Source organism: Bombus affinis, chromosome 13, assembly GCF_024516045.1.
Source record: "Bombus affinis isolate iyBomAffi1 chromosome 13, iyBomAffi1.2, whole genome shotgun sequence".
Classification (NCBI taxonomy): Eukaryota; Metazoa; Arthropoda; class Insecta; order Hymenoptera; family Apidae; genus Bombus; species Bombus affinis.
The window spans coordinates 9538083-9562681 of record NC_066356.1 but is presented as its reverse complement, the minus strand read 5'-3'; the positions used below and the strand labels follow the sequence as shown (position 1 = coordinate 9562681).

General features: G+C 36.2%; 3 protein-coding genes and 3 long non-coding RNA genes across 16 annotated transcripts in view; 3 read left to right on the top strand and 3 right to left on the bottom strand.

Annotated features, from left to right (window-relative positions):
- Nucleotides 1-24599, bottom strand: part of LOC126923614 (facilitated trehalose transporter Tret1-like) — a 72291-nt gene that overhangs the window by 17415 nt on the left and 30277 nt on the right. For 2 of the 8 annotated variants that reach the window (XM_050737254.1, XM_050737255.1), the window contains exons 1-3: nt 6029-6299; nt 4929-5043; nt 1952-4338 (exon numbers count right to left, since the gene is read on the bottom strand). The exons of 2 other annotated variants lie outside the window; for them this stretch is intronic. In XM_050737254.1, the coding sequence (XP_050593211.1) occupies nt 2132-4338; nt 4929-5043; nt 6029-6046 (2340 nt within the window). In that variant the 5' untranslated portion in view covers nt 6047-6299 and the 3' untranslated portion in view covers nt 1952-2131. Of the gene's footprint in view, nt 1-1636; nt 4339-4928; nt 5044-6028; nt 6300-13305; nt 13372-24599 lie in introns of those variants that run through there. 4 more of the 8 variants (XM_050737251.1, XM_050737245.1, XM_050737253.1 and 1 more) reach the window with 3 other exon arrangements.
- Nucleotides 1178-22142, bottom strand: LOC126923619 (facilitated trehalose transporter Tret1-like). Of its 2 annotated transcripts, XM_050737289.1 has the most exons (4): nt 14901-15125; nt 13802-13916; nt 10855-13169; nt 1178-1764 (listed from the first exon to the last, which is right to left on the bottom strand). In XM_050737289.1, exons 1-3 carry the CDS (start codon nt 14916-14918, stop codon nt 11230-11232), a joined length of 2073 nt encoding a protein of 690 aa, XP_050593246.1. In that variant the 5' UTR covers nt 14919-15125; the 3' UTR covers nt 1178-1764; nt 10855-11229. The 2 variants fall into 2 exon arrangements, with proteins under 2 accessions (XP_050593246.1, XP_050593247.1); XM_050737290.1 differs by lacking the exons at nt 13802-13916; nt 14901-15125 and adding an exon at nt 22000-22142.
- On the top strand, nt 4213-9985 carry LOC126923628 (uncharacterized). 2 transcript variants are annotated; one of them, XR_007713247.1, is made up of 4 exons: nt 4213-4354; nt 4686-4790; nt 4892-5855; nt 8883-9985. It is a non-coding gene; the product is annotated as an uncharacterized LOC126923628 (long non-coding RNA). The 2 variants fall into 2 exon arrangements; XR_007713246.1 differs by having other exon boundaries at nt 4686-5855.
- Nucleotides 11005-20266, top strand: LOC126923629 (uncharacterized). Its single transcript, XR_007713248.1, has 2 exons — nt 11005-11133; nt 20213-20266. It is a non-coding gene; the product is annotated as an uncharacterized LOC126923629 (long non-coding RNA).
- Nucleotides 13061-13891, top strand: LOC126923631 (uncharacterized). The gene is made up of 3 exons (XR_007713250.1): nt 13061-13185; nt 13533-13663; nt 13765-13891. It is a non-coding gene; the product is annotated as an uncharacterized LOC126923631 (long non-coding RNA).
- The window catches only part of LOC126923621 (facilitated trehalose transporter Tret1-2 homolog), a 27427-nt gene continuing 23125 nt past the window's right edge, over nt 20298-24599 (bottom strand). For both annotated transcript variants that reach the window (XM_050737295.1, XM_050737294.1), the window contains exons 2-3: nt 22496-22607; nt 20298-21863 (exon numbers count right to left, since the gene is read on the bottom strand). In XM_050737295.1, coding sequence (XP_050593252.1) covers nt 20302-21863; nt 22496-22607 — 1674 coding nt within the window. In that variant the 3' untranslated portion in view covers nt 20298-20301. The remainder of the gene's footprint in view (nt 21864-22495; nt 22608-24599) is intronic.

The window sequence follows — 24599 nt, the reverse complement described above, 5'->3', positions numbered from 1 at the left end:
CCACAAGGAGGTGACTACGCGCGAAATCCGCCCATGGGTTATTTAACATTACACACCAATCTCGGCATTCAACCTATTGCTCAGAATGACGAGTTCTGATTCTACTTAACCATGGGCCTGCCGGGAAGGAACCGCTGAATAGAATTACGAATGCACGGCCTCAACTGAACGAGTGGCGTCCACCTCCGTGGCAGTCGAAGAGAATTACGGAGAACGTGAAATTGCAGGTTCCTGTCTGAATACTCAAGTACCAATCGGACAGTACTGCAGATCCACGACTGAATCCCCAACAGATTCGAAAGCATCACCGCCGCGGCGACAACTTCCGGAATCCCGCGCAAACATCTAGCAGTTACCAGAACAGACGTGTTCTTGGGGCGACTTTTAAATGTTGCAACCCATCGTAATATTGTATAACCATTTAAAAATAATCACAATTAAATTCCAAGAATGCAAAACGGAGCATATTCAAACGATCACATAATGGAAATTTAGCGAGTATCCTTTTCAGATAATTACATTCGTCGCGACGCAACGTTATTAATTGTAGAGAACATTAAAAGCACTGATATTTTTCGATAGCTGTGTTTCAGAACACGCGACAGAGTCCCATACAATGTCACATCTAGTCGCGTTTTTATAATAGTGAATGTTTGAAATATCGATACATATACGAATTACCATCTCACAGAGAATTATAATATTAATGCGATTTAGTTTTTGGTTTAACTAGAACTTTACATTCAGTTGTAAATTTACGCTTCGGTCCTTCTTACAGCTGTTTTTGTTGTTTGTTTTCCATAACGATCAAAGAACTAATATTTTGCAAATGAATGGGAAAAAAAATTTGTCCGAATTCTTTTATACAAAATTAGTATTACATTGGTAAAGTGGAGGGGCGATTGTACCGTGGAAGAGAAGGTCGCTATTCAGAGTGCTTTACCCAGTAAACTTGGTGGTTTTCTTACCATATTTATATTGTTCTCGACGTTACTGATTTAGCATGATGTAGGTTTAGGATCTTAGCACTATTTGGTATTACAGTTGACTCGTCTTCGTTCGGACTCCTTTAATTAATTTCCACTAGGGGTGTCTGTAATAAATTTCGTCTGGAATAAAAATTAAATAAAATAGAACATTTAAGATCTTGTTTGTGATTTTATATATAGATAGTAAATCCATGTTTCTTGTCGCTTTTTAATAAAATATTTGTTTCAAAGATATACAATAAATACATAATTGTTAATAGACAAAGCTTTATAAAATTATCGATATTTAAATTTTCGTTATTTAATAATTATCGTGTTTTAAATGTAGGAAATATTATAAATTTCTGAAGTGAACGCTATTATTATAGCCGTAATTTACCGAAAATGACGTTCGACAGTTCGATAGAATTTCTGCTAGACAAGGCTAGATATATACCACTGTGTTATGGTACAGTAATTACTATAATATTCGAACCAACATATTCAAATATTTTTCAGTAATAACTATAATATAACGCCGAAAAAGCCGTATCTTACACATATGCTTATCATTGACAAACACATTGTAATATAAGTACTTATTAGCAATGTGTTATGTTAAATATATTGTGTTATTTTCAGCATAAATATTGACATTTTCGGCTTACCTGCTGTTTATTGTGACAATATTAACATGTGTATATGTGATATACTTGTGTTATATATTGCAAACAAAATATAACGGTATAGATAGCACCTGAGATATAAAAAATTGTTCTTGTCAGTATTATGTTACCTTGTCATTCTTTAATATATTACTTTTCTTACTTTTACAAACGGTTGTTCAATTATCTCGAATTAACTAATATTCTTACATTGTTCGTGTTATGAAATGGATAAAAAGTTTAGTTTGAGAACATGTACTTCTCTAAGTTCAATGCAAGTCAATTTATACGATAGATATGTCTGTAAATGACCATCACCTTTGTTAGACACATTTCTAAAGTTACACGAACAAACGAAGAAAACTACGTTACTACAAAAATTGCATATCATGGTAAAATTGTAGATCTTTATCGTTATACTAATAAAAATGGGAAATAAAATATTCCAAGTAGACACCGTGCAACGGATGTACGGTGCAATTTCTCCTGTCAGAATCTTTAATTATCCATTTCATCGGTTCTAACTTCTTCATTCAAAGAGTTCAAATTTTTACCAACTAGAAGCGCTTCAATCTCCTGATATGTTTTTCCTTTCGTTTCCGGTACCCATATGAACAGCATTAGACATGCCAAACAGCATGATGTCGCGAAGATAAAGTAAATCACATACGATCCTACATTATCGGTAATCACTTGATACAGTTTCGACACGGTAAAACCAATTATGCTATCGAAAATTACAATGATGGCACCAACAAAGCCTCTTAATTCCGTAGGAAATAACTCGCATAGGATAACATTGGGTAACGTGCCTAAACCAATTTGAAACACTACTTGATTTATAATTAAGTCGATAACTGGAACAAAAGAGACGTCGGAAACGTCATACTTATGTTCAGCTAACAAAAGATAAGTTGCTAAAATACTTAATGTAACACACGACCCACCCGTAGACAGAATCAAAAGTTTTCTTCTTCCAATGAATTCCACTGTTAAGATGGTTAAAGTGCCAGATATAAGGCTGACAAGCTGGACCAACACCGTCGCTTCGTATGGGTTGATAACGATCGTTGTTTTGCTAAACAGCACCTGCAGATACTGCGTAGTGACGAAGTTTCCGCTAAGTTGCTGTGCCATGATCAAGCCAAGCATGATAAACAGAGCTTTCCTGTGGTTTCCATGTAGTATTATTCGCAGCTTGCTTAAAGAGGTATGTTCAGTTTCATCCATGTATGTCTCATCTGTGTCAGACGATTCGCGTGAATCCACATCGGATTGTGTGCGTGAATCGCTACTGGATCGTATTACACGTATGAGGTCTGATTCTATTTCGTTTGGGGATAGTCGGCGTATTTCGCTTGTGGATTCTGGGTGCATTGCGCTTGCAGATGGTCGCTGTATTTGGCTGGTGGATGGTCGGTGTATTTCGCTTGTGGGTGGTCGGTGTACTTCGCTTGTGGATGGTCGGTGTACTTCGCTTGTGGATGGCTGGTGTATTTCGCTTGTGGATGATCGGTGTATTTTGATTGTGGGTGGTCGGTGTACTTCGCTTGTGGATGGCTGGTGTATTTCGCTTGTGGATGATCGGTGTATTTTGATTGTGGGTGGTCGGTGTACTTCGCTTGTGGATGGTCGATGTACTTCGCTTGTGGATGGCCGGTGTATTTCGCTTGTGGATGATCGGTGTATTTTGCTTTTGGGTGGTCGGTGTATTTCGCTTGTGGATGATCGGCGTATTTTGCTTGTGAATGGTCGGTGTATTTCGCTTGTGGATGGTTGGTGTATTTCGCTCGTGGATTGAGAGTGTAATTGGCGCGAGTCCCGTGAGGGTTGTAGGCGTAATTCACTTGTGGGTCGCTGGTGTACTTCGCATACGACTTCTGAATATACTGCGGATATGGATGGTGAATCGCTACTGGATGGTAAGTGTAAATCGGACGTTTCTTCTGTGTCTACTACTTCCCAAAAGGAGTCTGAGTATGCTCCGCGTACGGATTGAAAGGGTAAATCGCTTCTTGATTGTAGGGGTAAATCGCCACCGGATTGTTGGTGTAATTCGTATCTGATTTCTACGCATAGAGCACGTAGTTCGAATTTCACTCTTTCAGGATCCACTATGTCTTTGTAATATGCTATCGACTTGCGTGCTTTCTTCTTTTTGCCTTTTGTCAGCAAGAAATACGGAGTTTCGGGGAAACACATGTTCAGCAAGATGGATATAAAGGATATTGTTACAAGAACCGTCAGGAGCTGCCGGTATTCCAGCCAGGTTCCTAGGGTGCAGGTAAGCAATGACCCAGTAAATACGTTCACTGCGATTAGAGTACCTAGGGCGCCTCTGATATTGATGTTGGCGACTTCTGACACGTACATGGGATTTATCGTGTAGGCAATACCAACGCCTATACCGAGAATCACCCGAGCAAGGTATAGCATTGTCACGGAAGTTGTTACGTAGATGATGAACCAGCCTAAGGTGAAAATTGTGCAGCATAAAAGGAGGCAGTATTTACGACCACGGCGATCGGCCAACTGGGCACCCGCAAGTGAACCGAACATTGAACCAAGTACTGTCACAGAAACGATCCATGAAAATTCGTCCTGTGTTAACGTTAGCGGCATGTCAGTGGTCCCAGATGTTAGATGGTCAAGTGAAGTCGTTGTCCATCCGTAGACTGTACCGACTATGACCATGGTTAGCGTAGCTGAAATGAGAAACAGGTAATGCTATATATAGCATATGTTAATTGTAATGCGGCTGTTTTATAATTACATTGTATATATTTATACAAATTTATATTTTTAATATATACTATTAATATATTTATAATAAATACATACCGCAGGCTATAAGTAATTGGACTCTTCACGATGTTAGCTCGAATGCTTTCCACTAGCAGTTTTATTTCTTAACTATTTTATTATTAATTTGTTAATCCATACACATTATGTGCATTAAGTAAAATACTATTATACATGAAGTAAAATTTGTTAGACTTGCGATAAGTCAAGGAGTATTAATGTGTAATAATGTTCATTTTATCGCTTTCAGATTTCTCATAAATATATAAAAGTCAGCACTCGATTTATGATATAATAAGGAATCAGTGCGATTATCATAATGAAGGGTGGAATAGAAGTGCTACTTTACACGATGGTACGTAAGTCATTAGAAGTGAGAAATAATTCAGGAACACCACTGTGAAACATCAATTCGAGGGAAGAAAGGAAATTGCATTCTGCGTACTAAAATTACAGATAAATACCTGACATAATATCAAGAGTAAAAACTAACCGGAAATACATGCTACCCATTGCCGGATTAGTGAGATGACGGAAGTAGGACATTGCTCTAGCGGAGATAAACCGGCAGGTTCTAACTCTTCGCCCTCAGGCAATCTTCTAGGAACCTGGAAAATAGATACCTTTGTTAAGAATAGAAATCATAATTCTTTTCTAATTAGATAGTCTAGTCAAACTTTTAAGCGAATATAAATTCCAAACCACGGAAAATATATTAATAAGTATTTAAATATTAATATTCTTTCAAAAGAATTGACAAATTTTCTTTTTCCTATCTTAATACAAATACAATTTATGGTATTTCTATCAACAGCAGTAAAATACGCTTGATGTTATTTGACCTTATTCTAGATAGAAGACGTACTTGTGTTTTTGCCTGACGTTTGCTAATGGTTATTTGTGCTTTTGAAAACTTTCTTCTAAAATCATTTCCTCTGATCGTCCTCCAAATCAATGATCATTTGAACCGTTTTTATATGTTTCTTAAATATCTTTTGTAAATAATTAAATATGTGAACATGTCGTATAGATAATACCGAAGAACCGTTTGAACCATCGAGTATGATTCGATATTTATAAGACGTAACAGTTTTAAGCTGTAGAACCGTATGTTTTGATGGGCCGTGACCGTTTAAATCAGGGTGAAAGATTCAAAACTGTAAATGATCACTATCGATTAAGACACAAGGTCAAAGATTTAAGATTATTGTGATTTCTAAATATCGAATCATATTCGAAGGTTCAGACGGTACTTTGGTATTATCGACACGATATGTTAATACATTTCATTAGTTGCCAAAACATTAAATCGAGGAGTTGGAATAAAAACATTGAAGTTTTGGTAATATTTGCAGGTCCTATAAATTTTGAAGAACCTTCGATACAATTGTAGATTCGACATTAATACTAATTGCTATGGGTTCGTATCTCCATTTGGAAATAAAAGAATAATACTCAATTTCGCTGAAATAGGTATCTCAAACAGACGCTTTTTTTATATTCCTGTTCAATTAGAATTTGTTACGCTGCGATATTTAATTTCTAACGGTTTATTTCAAAAATATTTAATGTATAATCATATTAAATGCTTACCGTCCTACGCAGGGACATGTTGCCAGAAATAAGTAATTTCACGCAATAATATAATCACGACAGATTTTCAATAATTCAATTTGTAGAATCCAGTTCACACATAATTATTTAAAAACTGCACGTAAGATCATGTGTAGTTATCTATCGCAAGAAAAGAACAACTGTAAGAAATCTTTACACTGAATATCGCGATTTAAGGATTCCGCATTGATTTGTGCGATTTACAGGACTGCCTCTACCATACTGGGTACTTCTGGAGCTACTTCCCCTTTACATACAGTCGACATTATTTCAATACATAAACACTTCTAATTCCCCTTGTTACATGTTTAAACGTAACGAATCAATTTTCAATATTCTAACGTAGGAACAATAATATTTTTTGCTTATTCTATCTATAAAATATCATAATTAAAATGTTAGAATAACCGAATACCGACGATTATATGATATATATTTCTTATAATATAAAAATTAAGATGGGCAAAAATAATTTCACAGCTTCGACTATTTGTTATTTTTGTTTCATGTTGCTACACCCGCTACGTTGTTATCATAATCCAGCATTTGAAGTATCTTTAATTTCTTGAAGTATAGCTTCCTTTATCGCGGCAATTCTTTTTCTCATTGCTTTCCCCCTATTTCGACGTTTCCTACTGAAACTGTCGTATTCTCTACGATCTCTCACGCGTCGAAACATATTTTCGTTTGTAACTTTCTCTGTAGGAAAACGCTTCGCAGAAATCATTTTCCCCCCTTGCATCTGCATCTTCGTACACTGAGAACACTTACATCGTATCAATAATTTCTGCGAATGTGTACAGTACTGCTCGATTCCTGCACTTGCTCCAATTATATCGAATAAGATTGCTTTCAGGCTCACGACGCAAAGAATCATCCTACTCTTGTATGCAATGGCTATGAGCGATTGGGGGTTGCATCTGAGTGATTGTGGATTTTGTCAATAGCCTCTAATGACGACATCCGCAATCACTTAGTTGCCAACCCAATAGTATCCTGCTGCGATAACAGTCGTTTGTTTGCCTCTTGCGTTTCTCGGAAATCAGAGCGATAAATTGTAATTTTCATTGAATTCAGTTTGAGAGATAGCGTTGTGATATTGTTCCATCGCGATTTCGATGTTTGTTAAGTAGAGTTGCGTTTACAAAATGCCCAAACCCCTTCGACTGCATTTGTCGAAGACTGTTCCTGGATCACTCGATACAAGTACAAGACCTATACAAATGTGATCGTTCATCAGCAACCTCTTAAATGGTTGCACTAGAATACGTTTGGCTTCCACTACATTCGGCAAAACGCGATTTATTTATTAGTGTCGCGAGAGAACGATAACAGTTTGAATTAGAGTTGCGAATTATGATCTGGCTATTTTCTTTTGCAATATTTAGTATGAATCTTCAGAATTTCTGACAGAATAATACGTATTAGAGTTTTCCTTGTTTCCTTTACAATTTTGCCTTCATTTAAAATTACATTTAAAAGTATTGACGTTTGATTAATTTGGTAGTATTGTAACTATAGTACGGAGCATTCTTCGCGTATTTATTTTGAGAATTTTCTATTCTATATATAAATTTAGTAAATTAGTGTTGCGAAAAGGAAAAGGTAGTCCACTCACGGTTTATTGCTCGGAATTATATCGAGTGGATAATGACTATATTTTGCTGGCCCTTCTAGCTACTGATTTATTCTTCTTTTCAGAGTGTATCATGAAATCTCTAAATCTCTAATCGATAGGGTTTATAAGGAAATCTTTAGATTTTTTATAGCTAGGTTTAAGGGAATCTTTATATTCTTGATCGGTAAGATTTATGAAGCCACTCTGTGCCTTTAGTATGTTCGTATATTTAGGTATTATGCAGGGCTTACGAAAACACCATTGGGTTTCTAATTGAAGTATTGAAATTAATTTAAATGTTCTATCAGGTAGAGTTTTTCAAATTTGATGGGATAGAAAGTAGATGGAACGTTTGTGAGTCAGGTGTGTGCTTAGATAGAGTATCTTTACTGCTAAAAAGTACTGCTTCCTAGAAGCGCTAATTCCTTCTTAATAAGTACTTTAATATTTAATTAATTTACACATGCATTTAATTATGCATGCACAATTAACAATAATGGTTAAGTAGATAAGGTAGTGTAGGTAGATAAATTGTATAATTCTTTATGAGGCGCATCTTTCCCTATTTTAAAATAATTTTACCACAGATGAGGAACAGGAATCGACGCGATATTCAATGCTTGTTGGACTCTTACATTTTGCGGGCCGCATGACCTCTTTCTACCATTTTCATGTCACATGTGACGTTACTATTTCAGTTTAATACTGGTCTGATTCAAAAACTATAATCTTGTACGAAATTATAAATAAAATATAGTTTACTACAATACTTCAGTAAACATCGCACACTATCAAGATAATAAATCACTGTATAGTAATGTACTGTAATAAGTATTAATTGAATCGTTTAATCAGTTGTGAATAACATTGCAATTTCATGTATCTGAAACAGAATATGTGAATTTTTAAATCTTTCTTATTTTCATTTTTGTATTCTCAAACCAATAATTAATTATATATTATCCAGTATACTTAATCTGATTCACCATTCACTCGTAGTACAATACATTGATGATACCGCTTCGATTATTTAGCTATAACGAACAGTCGGTGTACCTCGATGTCCCACTGTGAGCCACGGTGTTATACGTTGTAGTCCAGTCTAGATCATCCAAAATTCTCTTCGTGACATTCGGTTATCCAAACTGGACTGTATTAGTGTAGTATTTGGCTTGGTATTGTTTTTCAAAGATTAATCCGTTGATTAATTTTTAGTCAGCGGTACCAATTAAGAGATCTCACCACGAGGAGGTGAGTACGCACGAGATTCGCCCACGAGTTCTTTATCACTGCATATCAATCCCGACATTGAACCTAGTGGCCAGAATGTCGAGTTCTGACTCTACTTAACCATGGGCCTGCCGGGGAGGAACCGCTGAATAGAATTACGAATGCACGGCCCCAACTGACCGAGTGGCGTCCACCCCCGTGACAGTCGAAGAGAATTACGGAGGGCGTGAAATTGCAGGTTCCTGTCCGAATACTCAAATACCAATCGGATAGTACTGCAGATCCACGACTGAATCCTCAACAGATTTGAAAGCATCGCTGCCGCGGCGACAACTCCCGGAATCCCGCGCAAACATCTAGCAGTTACCAGAACAGACGTGTTCTTGGGGCGACTTACGAATTGAATGCGCTATGCAGTTCACGTTGACCTGCATGTACCCGGGATATGCGCTAGCGACCATGTCATCTGATAATATATTCAAATCATTGATTTAAAAGTTTGGAATTGATGGTATTGTATTAGATTAATTATCAGGATAATTAATTTATTATTTTTTAGATTTTTAAATTTTGCAATCCATCAGAATATTGTATAACCATTTATAAATTTTCACAATTAAATTCCAAGTATATAAAACGTAGCACATTCAATAGATCACATAATGGAAACGTAGCGAGTACCCTTTTCAGATAATTACAATCATCGCGACGTATCGCTATTAATTGTTGAGAGCGTGAGTATTTTTCAACATCGGTATTTCAGAACACGTGATAGAGAAGCCCCGTAGAATATCACGTCTAGTCGCGTTTTTATAATAGTGAATGTGTGAAATATAAATACATTTACGAATTACCATCTTATAGAGAACTATTGTAGAAATGTAATTTAATTTTAGGTTTAACTCGATCTTTACTTTCAGTTTTAAGCTTTCGGTTCGGTCGTTCTTGAAGCTGTTTTTGTTGTTTGTTGTCCATAATGCTCAAAGAGCTAATATTTTTCAAATGAATGGCACAAAAAAATTTGTCCGAATTCTCTTATACAAAATTAATAATTTCTCGGTATGGTGGTGATGGTACCGTGGAAGAGAAGGTCGCTAGTAAGAGTACTTTATCCGATGAACTCGGTGGCTTTCTTACTATTTTAATATCGTTCTCGACGTTACCGATTTAGCATGATGTAGGTTTAGGATCTTAGCACTATTTGGTATTACAGTTGATTCGTTTTCATTCGGATGCCTTTAATTAATTTTCACTAGGGGTATCTGTAATAAATTCGTCTGGAATAAAACTTAAATAAAACAGAACATTTAAAATCTTGTTTGTGCCTTTATATATAGATAGTAAATCCATGTTTCTTGTAACTTTTTAATAAGGAAGATATATTTGTTTAAAAGATATACAATAAATACATAATTGTTAATAGACAAAGCTTTATAAAATTATCGATATTTAAATTTTCGCTATTTAATAATTATCGTGTTTTAAAAGTTGGAAATATTATAAATTTCTGAGGCGAACATTATTATTATAGCCGTAATTTACTGAATATAACATTCAACAGTTCGATAGAATTTCTGCTAGACAAGGCTAGATATTTATCACTGTGTTATGGTACAGTAATTACTATAATATTTGAACTGACATATTCAAATATTTTTCAGTAATAATTGTAATATAACGCCGAAAAAGCCGTGTCTTACACATATATTTATATATGTAAGCACATATGCTTATCATTGACAAACACATTGTAATATAAGTACTTATTAGCAATGTGTTATGTTAATTATATTACATTATTTTTAACATAAATACTGACTTTTTCAGCATACTTGCTGTTTGTCGTAACAATATTAACATGTGTATATGTGATATACATATGTTACATATTGCAAAAAAATAACAGCATAAATAGCAGCTGAGGTATAAAAAATTTTTCTTGTCAGTATTATGTTACCTTGTCATTCTTTAATATATTACTTTTCTTACTTTTACAAACTGTTGTTCAATTATCTCTAGTTAATTGATATTCTTACATTGTTCGTGTTATGAAATGGATAAAAAGTTTAGTTTGAGAACATGCATTCCTCTAAGATCAATGCAAGTCAATTTATACGATAGATATGTTTGTAAATGACCATCACCTTTGTTAAACACATTTCTAAAATTACACGAACAAACGAAGAAAACTACTACAAAAATACTACAAAAATTGCATATCGTGATAAAATTGTAGGTCTTTATCGTTATACTAATAAAAATGAGAAATAAAATATTCCGTGCAAGTAGACACCGTGCCACAGACGTACGGTGCAATTTCTCCTGTCATATTCTACGAATTCATTTCATTGGTTCTAACTTCTTCATTCGAAGAATTCAAATTTTTACCAACTAGAAGGGCTTCAATCTGCTGATATGTTTTTCCTTTTGTTTCCGGTATCCATATGAGCACCATTAGAAATGCCAAGAAGCATGATATCGCGAAGATATGGTAATTCGCATACAATCCTACATTATCGGTAACCACTTGATACAGTTTCGGCATGATAAAACCAATTATTCCATCAAAAATCACAATGATGTCTCTAACAAAGCCTTTTAGTTTCCTAGGAAATAACTCGTATAGGAGAACATTGGGTAACGTGCCTAAACCAATTTGAAACATTATTTGATATATAATTAAGTCGATAACGGGAAAAGTAGGGACGGTGGAAACGTCAGACTTATATTCATGTAACATAAGATAATTTGCTAGAATGATCAATGTAAAACACGACCCAAGCGTAGACATAACCAAAAATACTCTTCTTTCAAGAGATTCCACTTTTATGGTGGTTATAGCGTTGGATATATGGTTGACACACAGGACCCATATTGTCGCTTCTTGTGGTTCGATGTTCATCGTTATTTTGCTAAAGATCACTTGCATATACTGCATAGTGATGAAGTTTCCGCTAAGATGTTGTGCCACAATTAAGCCAAGCATGATAAACAGAGCTTTCCGGTTGCTTCGTTGTAGTATTAATTCCAGCTTGGTTAAACAGGTATATTTACTTTCATCCATATCTGCATCATGTATGTCCGTCGATCCTCGTGAATCCACACAGGATTGTGTGGTCAAATTGGTTCTGGATCGTAAGTGTAATTCGCTTCTCGTTCGTGGGTGTATTTCGCTTGTAGGATCTGGGTGAATATCGCTTGTGGATGGTTGGCGTAATTCGCTTGTGGACGGTTGGTGTAATTCGCTTCTCGTTCGTGGGTGTATTTCGCTTGTAGGATCTGGGTGAATTTCGCTTGTGGATGGTTGGCGTAATTCGCTTGTGGACGGTTGGTGTAATTCGCTTCTCGTTCGTAGGTGTATTTCGCTTGTAGGTTCTGGGTGAATTTCGATTGTGGATGGTTGGCGTAATTCGCTTGTGGACGGTTGGTGTAATTCGCTTCTCATTCGTGGGTGTATTTCGCTTGTAGGTTCTGGGTGAATTTCGATTGTAGGTGTTCGCTGTATTTCGCTTGTGGATGATTGGAGTAATTGGCTTGTAGTTTGTGAGAGCAAATCGCTTTTGGATTGTGACGATAAATTGCTTCTGGATTGTAACGGTAAATTGCTTCTGGATCGTGAGGGTAACTCGTTTCTGGTCTGTCCGCGTAGAGCACGTAGTTCAATTTCCTCACTGTGAGGACTTTCGATGTCTTTGTAATATTCTAACCTCCTTGATTGCATCATTCGATCTGTTGCCACCGAGGAATATCCAATTACGGAGAAACACGTGTTCGACATGACGGCTATAAAGGATACTATTACAAGAGTCAGCAGCAGTGACTCGTACGTCATCAAGATTCCCAGGGAGTATGCTAACATTGACCCGGTAGATGCGCTCATTCCGACTAGGGAACTTACGACGCCATTGATACCGATGTCGAAGTTTCCTGACAAGTACATGGGATTTACCGTGTTGGCAATACCAATGCCTACGCCGAGAATCACTCGAGCAAGGTATAGTACTTGCACGGAAGTTGTGACGTAGATGATGAACCAGCCTACGGTGAACATTGTGTTGCATAAAACGAGGCACGTTTTAAACCCGGTGCGGACGACCAACTGAGCACCAAGAAGTGAACCGATCATTGAACCAAGTACTGTCAAAGAAACGATCCATGATGATTCGTCGAATGTTAAGGTCAGCGGCACGTCGCCGGTCCCGGATAGTAAATAATGAAGAGAAATCATTGTCCATCCGTTGATTGTGCCGACTATGATCATGTTTAGCATAACTGGAATGAGAAACAGGTAATGCTATAAATAGCATATGGTAATTGTAGTGCGGATGTTTTATAAAAACACTGCGTACATTTACACAAATTTATATTCTTAATGTATATTATTAATATATTTATAATTAATACATACCGCAGGCTATAAGTAATTGGACTCTTCGCGATGTTAGCTGGAATACTTTCCACTAGTTTCACTTCTTAACTATTGTATTATTAATAATCTGTTAATCCATTCGCATCATATGTAGATTAGGTAAAATATTACATGAAGTAAAATACTACATGAAGTAAACATTGTTAGAGACTTGCGATAAGTCTAAGTGTATTAATGTATAATAATGTACATTTTTCCGCTTCCAGATTACTCATAAATATATAAAAGTCCGCACACGATTAGTGATATAATAAAGAATCAGTGCGATGAATATCAGAATCAAACTGTTAAATTTAATATAATGTAGGATGGAATAGAAATGCAACTTTAAACGATAGTACGTAAGTCATTAGAATTGAGAAATGATTCACGAACACCACGATGTAACATTAATTCGAGGAGGGAAAGGAAATTGCATTCTGCGTATTACAATTACAGATAAATACCTGACGTAATATCAAGAGTGAAAACTAACCAGTAAAAGCTGTTAGGCAGTGCAGCCATTTTGAGCTGGGGGACCTAAGAGCTTCCGCTTCCGGTGAAAAATGGAAACGATTGATATCACCGCCCCGAGGCAATCTCCTGGAAACCTGGAAAACAAACTTCGTCAAGAATAGAAATCATAATTCTTTTCTAATTAGATAGTCTAATCAAACTTTTAAGCTAATATAAATTCCAAACCACGGAAAATATATTAATAAGTATTTAAATATTAATATTCTTTCAAAGGAATTGACAAATTTTCTTCCTCCTATCTTAATACAAATACACTTTATGGTATTTCTATCAACAACAGTAAAATATGCTTGATGTTATTTGACTTTATTATAGATAGAAACCGTACTTGAGTTCTTCACTGACGTTTGCTAATGGTTATTTGTGCTTTTGCAAACTTTCTCCTAAAATCATTTCCTCTGATTGTCCTCCAAATCAATGATCATTTGAACCGTTTTTATATGTTTCTTAAATATCTTTTGTAAATAATGAAATATATGAACATGTCGCATAGATAATATCGAAGAACCGTTTGAACCATCGAGTATGATTCGATATTTATAAGACGTAACAGTTTTAAGCTGTAGAACCGTATGTTTTGATGGGTCGTGACCGTTTAAATCTGGGTGAAGGATTCAAAACTTTAAATGATCACTATCGATTAAGACACAAGGTCAAAGATTTAAGATTATTGTGACTTTTAAATATCGAATCATATTCGAAGGTTCAGACGGTACTTTGGTATTATCGACACGATATGTTAATACATTTCATTATTTGCCAAAACATTAAATCGAGGAGTTGGAATAAAAACATTGAAGTTTTGATAATACTTGCAAGAGTTTCATAAATCTTGAAGAACGTTCGATACAATTGAACGTTCGACATTAATACTAATTGCTATGGATTTGTATCTCCATTTGGAAATAAAAGAAAAGTATTCAAATTCGCTGAAATGTGTATCTAAAACAGACCCTTTCTTTATATTCTTGTTCAATTTGAATTTGTTACGCTGCGATATTTCATTTCTAACGGTTTATTTCAAAAATATTTAATGTATAATCATATTAAATGCTTACCGTCCTACGCTGGGACATGTTGCCAGAAATAGGTACTTTCACGCAATAATATAATCACGATAGATTTTCAATTATTCAATTCGTAGAATCCAGTTCACACATAATTATTTAAAAACTGCACGAAAGATCATTGGTAATTATCTATCGCAAAGAGAGAATAATTGTAAGAAATCCTTACACTGAATCTCGCGATTGACGGATTTTGTATTGATTTGTACCATTTACACGACTGCCACAACCATACTGGGTACTTCTAAGGAATCTTCCCCTTTACATACAGTCGACATTATTTCAATACATAAACACTTCTAATTCCCCTTGTTACATGTTTAAACGTAACGAATCAATTTTCAATATTCTAACGTAGGAACAATAATATTTTTTGCTTATTCTATCTATAAAATATCATAATTAAAATGTTAGAATAACCGAATACCGACGATTATATGATATTTATTTCTTATAATATAAAAATTAAGATGGGCAAAAATAATTTCACAGCTTCGACTATTTGTTATTTTTGTTTCATGTTGCTACACCCGCTACGTTGTTATCATAATCCAGCATTTGAAGTATCTTTAATTTCTTGAAGTATAGCTTCCTTTATCGCGGCAATTCTTTTTCTCATTGCTTTCCCCCTATTTCGACGTTTCCTACTGAAACTGTCGTATTCTCTACGATCTCTCACGCGTCGAAACATATTTTCGTTTGTAACTTTCTCTGTAGGAAAACGCTTCGCAGAAATCATTTTCCCCCCTTGCATCTGCATCTTCGTACACTGAGAACACTTACATCGTATCAATAATTTCTGCGAATGTGTACAGTACTGCTCGATTCCTGCACTTGCTCCAATTATATCGAATAAGATTGCTTTCAGGCTCACGACGCAAAGAATCATCCTACTCTTGTATGCAATGGCTATGAGCGATTGGGGGTTGCATCTGAGTGATTGTGGATTTTGTCAATAGCCTCTAATGACGACATCCGCAATCACTTAGTTGCCAACCCAATAGTATCCTGCTGCGATAACAGTCGTTTGTTTGCCTCTTGCGTTTCTCGGAAATCAGAGCGATAAATTGTAATTTTCATTGAATTCAGTTTGAGAGATAGCGTTGTGATATTGTTCCATCGCGATTTCGATGTTTGTTAAGTAGAGTTGCGTTTACAAAATGCCCAAACCCCTTCGACTGCATTTGTCGAAGACTGTTCCTGGATCACTCGATACAAGTACAAGACCTATACAAATGTGATCGTTCATCAGCAACCTCTTAAATGGTTGCACTAGAATACGTTTGGCTTCCACTACATTCGGCAAAACGCGATTTATTTATTAGTGTCGCGAGAGAACGATAACAGTTTGAATTAGAGTTGCGAATTATGATCTGGCTATTTTCTTTTGCAATATTTAGTATGAATCTTCAGAATTTCTGACAGAATAATACGTATTAGAGTTTTCCTTGTTTCCTTTACAATTTTGCCTTCATTTAAAATTACATTTAAAAGTATTGACGTTTGATTAATTTGGTAGTATTGTAACTATAGTACGGAGCATTCTTCGCGTATTTATTTTGAGAATTTTCTATTCTATATATAAATTTAGTAAATTAGTGTTGCGAAAAGGAAAAGGTAGTCCACTCACGGTTTATTGCTCGGAATTATATCGAGTGGATAATGACTATATTTTGCTGGCCCTTCTAGCTACTGATTTATTCTTCTTTTCAGAGTGTATCATGAAATCTCTAAATCTCTAATCGATAGGGTTTATAAGGAAATCTTTAGATTTTTTATAGCTAGGTTTAAGGGAATCTTTATATTCTTGATCGGTAAGATTTATGAAGCCACTCTGTGCCTTTAGTATGTTCGTATATTTAGGTATTATGCAGGGCTTACGAAAACACCATTGGGTTTCTAATTGAAGTATTGAAATTAATTTAAATGTTCTATCAGGTAGAGTTTTTCAAATTTGATGGGATAGAAAGTAGATGGAACGTTTGTGAGTCAGGTGTGTGCTTAGATAGAGTATCTTTACTGCTAAAAAGTACTGCTTCCTAGAAGCGCTAATTCCTTCTTAATAAGTACTTTAATATTTAATTAATTTACACATGCATTTAATTATGCATGCACAATTAACAATAATGGTTAAGTAGATAAGGTAGTGTAGGTAGATAAATTGTATAATTCTTTATGAGGCGCATCTTTCCCTATTTTAAAATAATTTTACCACAGATGAGGAACAGGAATCGACGCGATATTCAATGCTTGTTGGACTCTTACATTTTGCGGGCCGCATGACCTCTTTCTACCATTTTCATGTCACATGTGACGTTACTATTTCAGTTTAATACTGGTCTGATTTAAAACTATAATCTTGTACGAAATTATAAATAAAATATAGTTTACTACAATACTTCAGTAAACATCGCACACTATCAAGATAATAAATCACTGTATAGTAATGTACTGTAATAAGTATTAATTGAATCGTTTAATCAGTTGTGAATAACATTGCAATTTCATGTATCTGAAACAGAATATGTGAATTTTTAAATCTTTCTTATTTTCATCTTTGTATTCTCAATCCAATAATTAATTATATATTATCCAGTATACTTAATCTGATTCACCATTCACTCGTAGTACAATACATTGATGATACCGCTTCAATAATTTATCGATAACGAGTAGATGGTCCACCTCGATGTCCCACAGTGTAACTCGATATCGCATGATACCCCAAAATGTTCAACGACATCCTATGTTTGTCTTATGATATCCTAATCTGCCCCACGGCAAATTATCTTCATGGCATTTCGTGTACCAAACTGGACCAACAGTGTCCCACGTTGTGGTGCAGTAGATCATCCTAAATTATGTTCATGTCATTCGGTGATTCAAATTGGACCAACGGTGTTTCACGATGCCCCATGATGCTGTCCATTGCAGATCATCCAAAATTCTCTCCCTGACTTTCGGTAATCCAAAATGGATTGTATTGACGTAGTTCTTAGCTTGGTATCCTTTTCCAAAGTCTGATCAATTGATTAATTTTTAGAAAACGGTACCAATTACCAGATCTCACCACGTGAAGGTGACTACGCACGAGATCCGCCCATGAGTTCTTTATCGCTGCACATCGATCTCGACATTCAACCTATTGGCGAGAATGTCGAGTTCTGACTCTACTTAACCATGGGCCTGCCGGGGAGGGATCGCTGAACAGAATTATGAATGGACGGCCTAACTGAAAGAGTGGCGTCCATCTCCGCGAAAGTCGAAGAGAATTACGGAGGACAAGAAATTGCAGGTACCTGTCCGAATACTCAAGTACCAATAAGACAGTACTGCAGATCGACGACTGAATCCCCAACAAATTCGAAAACATCACCGGCGTGTCGACAACTCCCGCGATCCTGCGAAAACTTCTAGCAGTCACCAGCACAGACGTGTTCTTAGGGCGACTTACTAATTGAATGAGCTATGCAGTGCACATTTAGCTGCATGCACCCGGAATACGCGCGAGCGACCATGCCATGTGATCATATATTTAAATCATTGATTTAAAAGTTAGGAATTGATGGTATTGTATTAGATTAATTATCAGAATAATTAATTTATTATTTTAATTTTTTAGATTTTTATATTTTGCAATCCATCAGAATATTGTATAACCATTTATAAATTTTCATAATTTAACTCCAAGTATATAAAACGGAGCATATTCAAACGATCACATAATGGAAATTTAGCGAGTATCTTTTTCAGATAATTACAATCGTCGCAACGCAACGTCATGAATTGTAGAGAGCATTAAAAGCACTGATATTTTTCGATAGCTGTGTTTCAGATCACGCGAAAGAGCCCCATATAATGTCACGTCTAGTCGCGCTCTTATTATAGTGAATGTTTGAAATATCGATACCATCTCACAGAGAATTATAATATTAATGTGATTTAGTTTTTGGTTTAACTACAGCTTTACTTTCAGTTGTAAATTTCCACTTCGGTCCTTCTTACAGCTGTTTTTGTTGTTTGTTTTCCATAAAGATCAAAGAACTAATATTTTGCAAATCAATGGCAAAAAAAAAATTTGTCCGAATTCTCTTATACAAAATTAGTAATTTTTTGGTATGGCGGGGGGGGGGGGGGTGATGGTACCGTTGAAGAGAAGGTCGCTGGTCAGAGTACTTTATCCAGTGAACTCGGTGGCTTTCTTGCCATTTTAATATCGTTCTCAACGTTACCGATTTACATGACGTAGGTTTGGGATCTTAGCAGTATTTTGTATTACAGTTGACTCGTCTTCGTTCGGACTCCTTTAATTAATTTCCACTAGGGGTGTCTGTAATAAATTCGTCTGGAATAAAACTTAAATAAAATAGAACATTTAAAATCTTGTTTGTGCTTTTACATATAGATAGTAAATCCTTGTTTGTTGTAGCTTTTTAATACAGAAGATATTTGTTTAAAAGATATACAATAAATACATAATTGTTAATAGACAAAGCTTTATAAAATTATCGATATTTAAATTTTCGCTATGTAATAATTATCGTATATTAAAAGTGGGAAATATTATAAATTTCTGAAGTGAACACTATTATTATAGCTGTAATTTACCGAAAATGACGTTCGACAGTTCGATAGAATTTCTGCTAGACAAGGCTAGATATTTATCACTGCGTTATGGTACAGTAATTACTATAATATTCGAACCAACATATTCAAATATTTTTCAGTAATAATTGTAATATAACGCCGAAAAAGCCGTGTCTTACACATATATTTTTATATATGTAAACACATATGCTTATCATTGACAAACACATTGTAACATATGTACTTATTAGCAATGTGTTATGTTAATTATATTACATTATTTTTAACATAAATACTGACTTTTTCAGCATACTTGCTGTTTATCGTAACAATATTAACATGTGTATATGTGATATACATATGTTACATATTGCAAAAAAATAACAGCATAGATAGCAGCTGAGGTATAAAAAACTATTCTTGTCAGTATTATGTCACCATGTCATTCTTTAATATATTACTTTTCTTACTTTTACAAACTGTTGTTCAATTATCTCGAGTTAATTGATATTGTTGCATTGTCGAGTTATGAAATGGATAAAAAGTTTACTTTGAGAACATGTATTCCTCTCAGTTCAATGCAAGTCAATTTATACGATACATATGTTTGTAAATGACCATCATCTTTGTTAGACACATTTCTAAAGTTACACGAACAAACGAAGAAATCTACTACAAAAATACTACAAAAATTGCATATCGTGATAAAATTGTAGATCTTTATCGTTATACTAATAAAAATGAGAAATAAAATATTCCGTGCAAGTAGACACCGTGCCACAGACGTACGGTGCAATTTCTCCTGTCAGAATCTATGAACATCCATTTCATCGGTTCTAACTTCTTCATTCGAAGAATTCAAATTTTCACCAACTAGAAGCGCTTCAATCTGCTTATATGTTTTTCCTTTTGTTTCCGGTATCCATATGAGCACCATTAGAAATGCCAAAAAGCATGATGTCGCGAAGATAAAGTAAATCGCACACGGTCCTACATTATCGATAATCACTTGATACAGTTTCGACACGGTAAAACCAATTATACCGTCGAAAATCACAATGATGGTACCAACAAAGCCGATTAGTTCCGTAGGAAATAACTCGTATAGGAGAACATTGGGTAACGTGCCTAAACCAATGTGAAATACTATTTGATATATCATTAAGTCATATACTGGAAGCGTAGCGACGGTAGAAACGTCAAACTTATGTTCAACTAACAAAAGATAAGTTGCTAGAATAATCAATGTAAAACACGACCCAAGCGTAGACAGAATCAAAAGTATCCTTCTTCCAAGAGATGGCACTTGTAAGTGGAATAAACAGCCAGATATAAGGTTGGCACCCAGGACGAATATCGTAGCTTCTTGTACATCGATGTCGATCGTTGTTGTGTCAAACAACACTTGCAGATACTGCATAGTGATGAAGTTTCCGCTAAGTTGTTGTGCCATGATCAAGCCTAGCATGATAAACAAAGCTTTCCTGTTGCTTCGTTGTAGTATTTCTCGCAGCTTGGTTGTCCAGGTAAATTTAGTGAGTATATTTAGATGGTGTAATTCTCTTCTGGTTCGTGGGTGTATTTCGCTTGTAGGTTCTGGGTGAATTTCTATTGTAGATGGTTGGCGTAATTCGCTTGTGGATGGTTGGTGTAATTCGCTTGTAGTTTGTCTGGGTGAATCGCTTCTGTATTGTGACGATAAATTGCTTCTGGATTGTGATGGTAATTCGTATCTGGTCTGTGCACGTAGTTCCATTTCCTGTGTGCGAGGATTTTGGATGTCTCTGTAATATTCCATCGTCTTCCATGATCGCATCGTTTCATCTGTTGCCTGCGAGAAATATTGAGTTGCGGAGATACACATGTTCAATACGAAGGTTATAAAGGATATTACTACAAGAATCATCAGCAGTAACTTGTACTTCATCCAGATTCCTAGGATGTATGAAAATATTGTCCCGACAGATGCGCCCATTGCGATTACAAGATCTAGGATGCCACTGATATTGATTTCGGCGATTGCTGACATGTATATGGGATTTGCCGTGTTGGCAATACCAAAGCCTATACCGAGAATCACTCGAGCAAGGTATAGTATTGGCAGGGAAGCTGTGGTGTAGATGACGAACCAGCCTAAGGTGAACATTGCGTTACATAAAACGAGGCACTTTCTACAACCGCTGCGGGCGACCAGCTGGACACCCAGAAGTGAACCGATCATTGAACCAAGTACTGTCAAAGAAACGATCCATGATGATTCGTCGAATGTTAAGGTCAGCGGCACGCCGCCGGTCCCGGATATTAGATAATGAAGAGAAATCATTGTCCATCCGTTGATTGTGCCGACTATGACCATGTTTAGCACAACTGGAATGAGAAACAGGTAATGCTATATATAGCATATGATAATTGTAGTGCGGATGTTTTATAAAAACACTGCGTACATTTTCACAAATTTATATTCTTATTGTATACTATTAATATATTTATAATTAATACATACCGCAGGCTATAAGTAATTGGACTCTTCGCGATGTTAGCTGGAATACTTTCCACTAGTTTCACTTCTTAACTATTGTATTATCAATAATCTGTTAATCCATTCGCATTATATGTCGATTAAGTAAAATACTACATGAAGTAAAATACTACATGAAGTAAACTTTGTTAGAGACTTGCGATAAGTCTAGGTGTATTAATGTATGATAATGTACATATTTCCGCTTCCAAATTACTCATAAATATATAAAAGTCCGCACACGATTAATGATATAATAAAGAATCAGTGCGATGAATATCAAAATCAAACTGTTAAATTTAATATAATGTAGGATGGAATAGAAATGCAACTTTAAACGATAGTACGTAAGTCATTAGAATTGAGAAATGATTCTCGAACACCACGATGTAACATCAATTCGAGGAGGGAAGGGAAATTGCATTCTGCGTATTACAATTACAGATAAATACCTGACGTAATATCAAGAGTGAAAACTAACCAGTAATAGGTGCTAAGCAATGCCGCCATTCTAAGCTGGGGGACCCAAGAGCTTCTGCTTCCGGTAAATTGAAACGATTGATATCACCGCCCTGAGGCAATCTCCTGGGAACCTGGAAAACAAACACCTTCGTTAAGAATAGAAATCATAATTCTTTTCTAATTAGATAGTCTAATCAAACTTTTAAGCTAATATAAATTCCAAACCACGGAAAAGATATTAATAAGTATTTAAATATTAATATTTTTTTAAAGAAATTGAGAAATTTTCTTTTTCTTATCTTAATATAAATACAATTTATGGTATTTCTGTCAACAACAGTAAAGCATGCTTGATGTTGTGGCGGCACTCGACAAGCTAAATACCACCACTCGACACTAACTACTGTCGGACGATTTCAGCGCAGTGGTTAACGTCTTAGGTTGCGTACGTTCGGAACCCGGCTTCGAATCCCGGCGACCGGAGTCCGATTTTACTTCCACGCACCAAAAAAACGGAGGAAAAATCAGCAATACCCCGGCAGCGACATCTACACAGCCCCTAGTGACAAATTACTTCGGACGAGGCCCCAGCAATTACGACTATCACGCCCGTCCAATATATAACTATCACGCATATCACCTCAAACTGGTGACCCCGACGTGATCGACAGCAAAACTGAGGTGGGACCGTGATAGCACTACTGAGAACTTCCATCATCGCGAATCTAGACCGGTGACAAGCTGGACCCTATCGCTACGACGAACACGGAACGGCCCTTCCTTCAACAAAACTCGACCCCTCGACTCACGCATGCAGGTGACTGAGTACGAAACGATGATCGACCAAGCCAGAAGTGATGTGGCCATCGCAAAATTTCATGGGCATCGCCACCAGCACGTCATACTAAAAAATGGAACAGAGGCCTACGACCGTACGCAGAACGCCCCGCACTGTACTGACAGGTATCCACCGCCACATTGAAGACTTCGCGCAACATCCGGACGAATTGGACAACAATCGGCTGACGCTTTATTACACTAAGATTCTAACGTTATCACTGGTAAGGGGGTACTGTGGCGGCACTCGACAAGCGAAATACCACCACTCGACACTAACTAGTGTCGGACAACGGCAGCGCAGTATCTAGCGCCTTCAGTTGACCGTAATCCTCCGAGCAGGTCGGACCTCTCGGCCCTAAGGGATAAACAGGCGTAGGCCCTAACACTGAGCGCGGCAAGCTATACAGTGCACAGTAGACAGTGAGAGAGCAAAAAAAAAAAAAAAAAAAAAAAAAAAAAAAAAAAAAAAAAAAGGAAAAACAAAAAGAGTGCTAAACAGTGAAAAAAATAGTGATAACATCAACCACTCTAGAATCAATTTAAAAATAGAAGAAGAAAGGAATGAACTCGAAACCAAGGAGGCGGAATCCGCCATAAGCTCGTCAAAAAAAAGGAATCAAAAGAAAAATAGAAAAACAACAAATAATTAAAGATAGCAGCATAAGAACTGCTACACAAAAGACGCGGAAACTCAATCCGCCTCCAAACCTGGTAACCAGGAACAGAATAAACCCCAAACTAGAAAATTTAAAAGGAGAAGAAAGCGACTCACAAGAAGAGCACAACGATAAAAACGAAAATATGAAACAAAGAAGAAGCCCACAATCTCAACCAATGACTATCACATTAAAAAACAGATTCGATGCCCTCCAAGCCCAAGACCCCTGCACACCGCAACTGCATGAAAACATTATCGATAACATTAAAAAAAAAAACGACGTATTAAGGGAAAAGGCAATCAGACAGCCCACTTCCCCGGTCACGTCACCAATAACCACAAGCAAAAGCTATACCGCCCGGACAAGCACCCCCCCCCCCCGCCGCCCCACCGAAAAAAACAACACCACAACCTTCATCAGTACTGAAAAACCAAACGCACAAGGGCCTGCCACCCAGCCACCCCGCTGAAGACCAGGCAGACCCCCCCACATCAGCAAAAGGGGCCAGGCCACCCCCCATCAACATAACGTTACAAGACCCGAAAGACACAATAGCACTCATGGAAAAGTCCCTCAAAATCAAGAACTTCCATATCAAAAGAATCCACTCAGGTAAGCACGTAC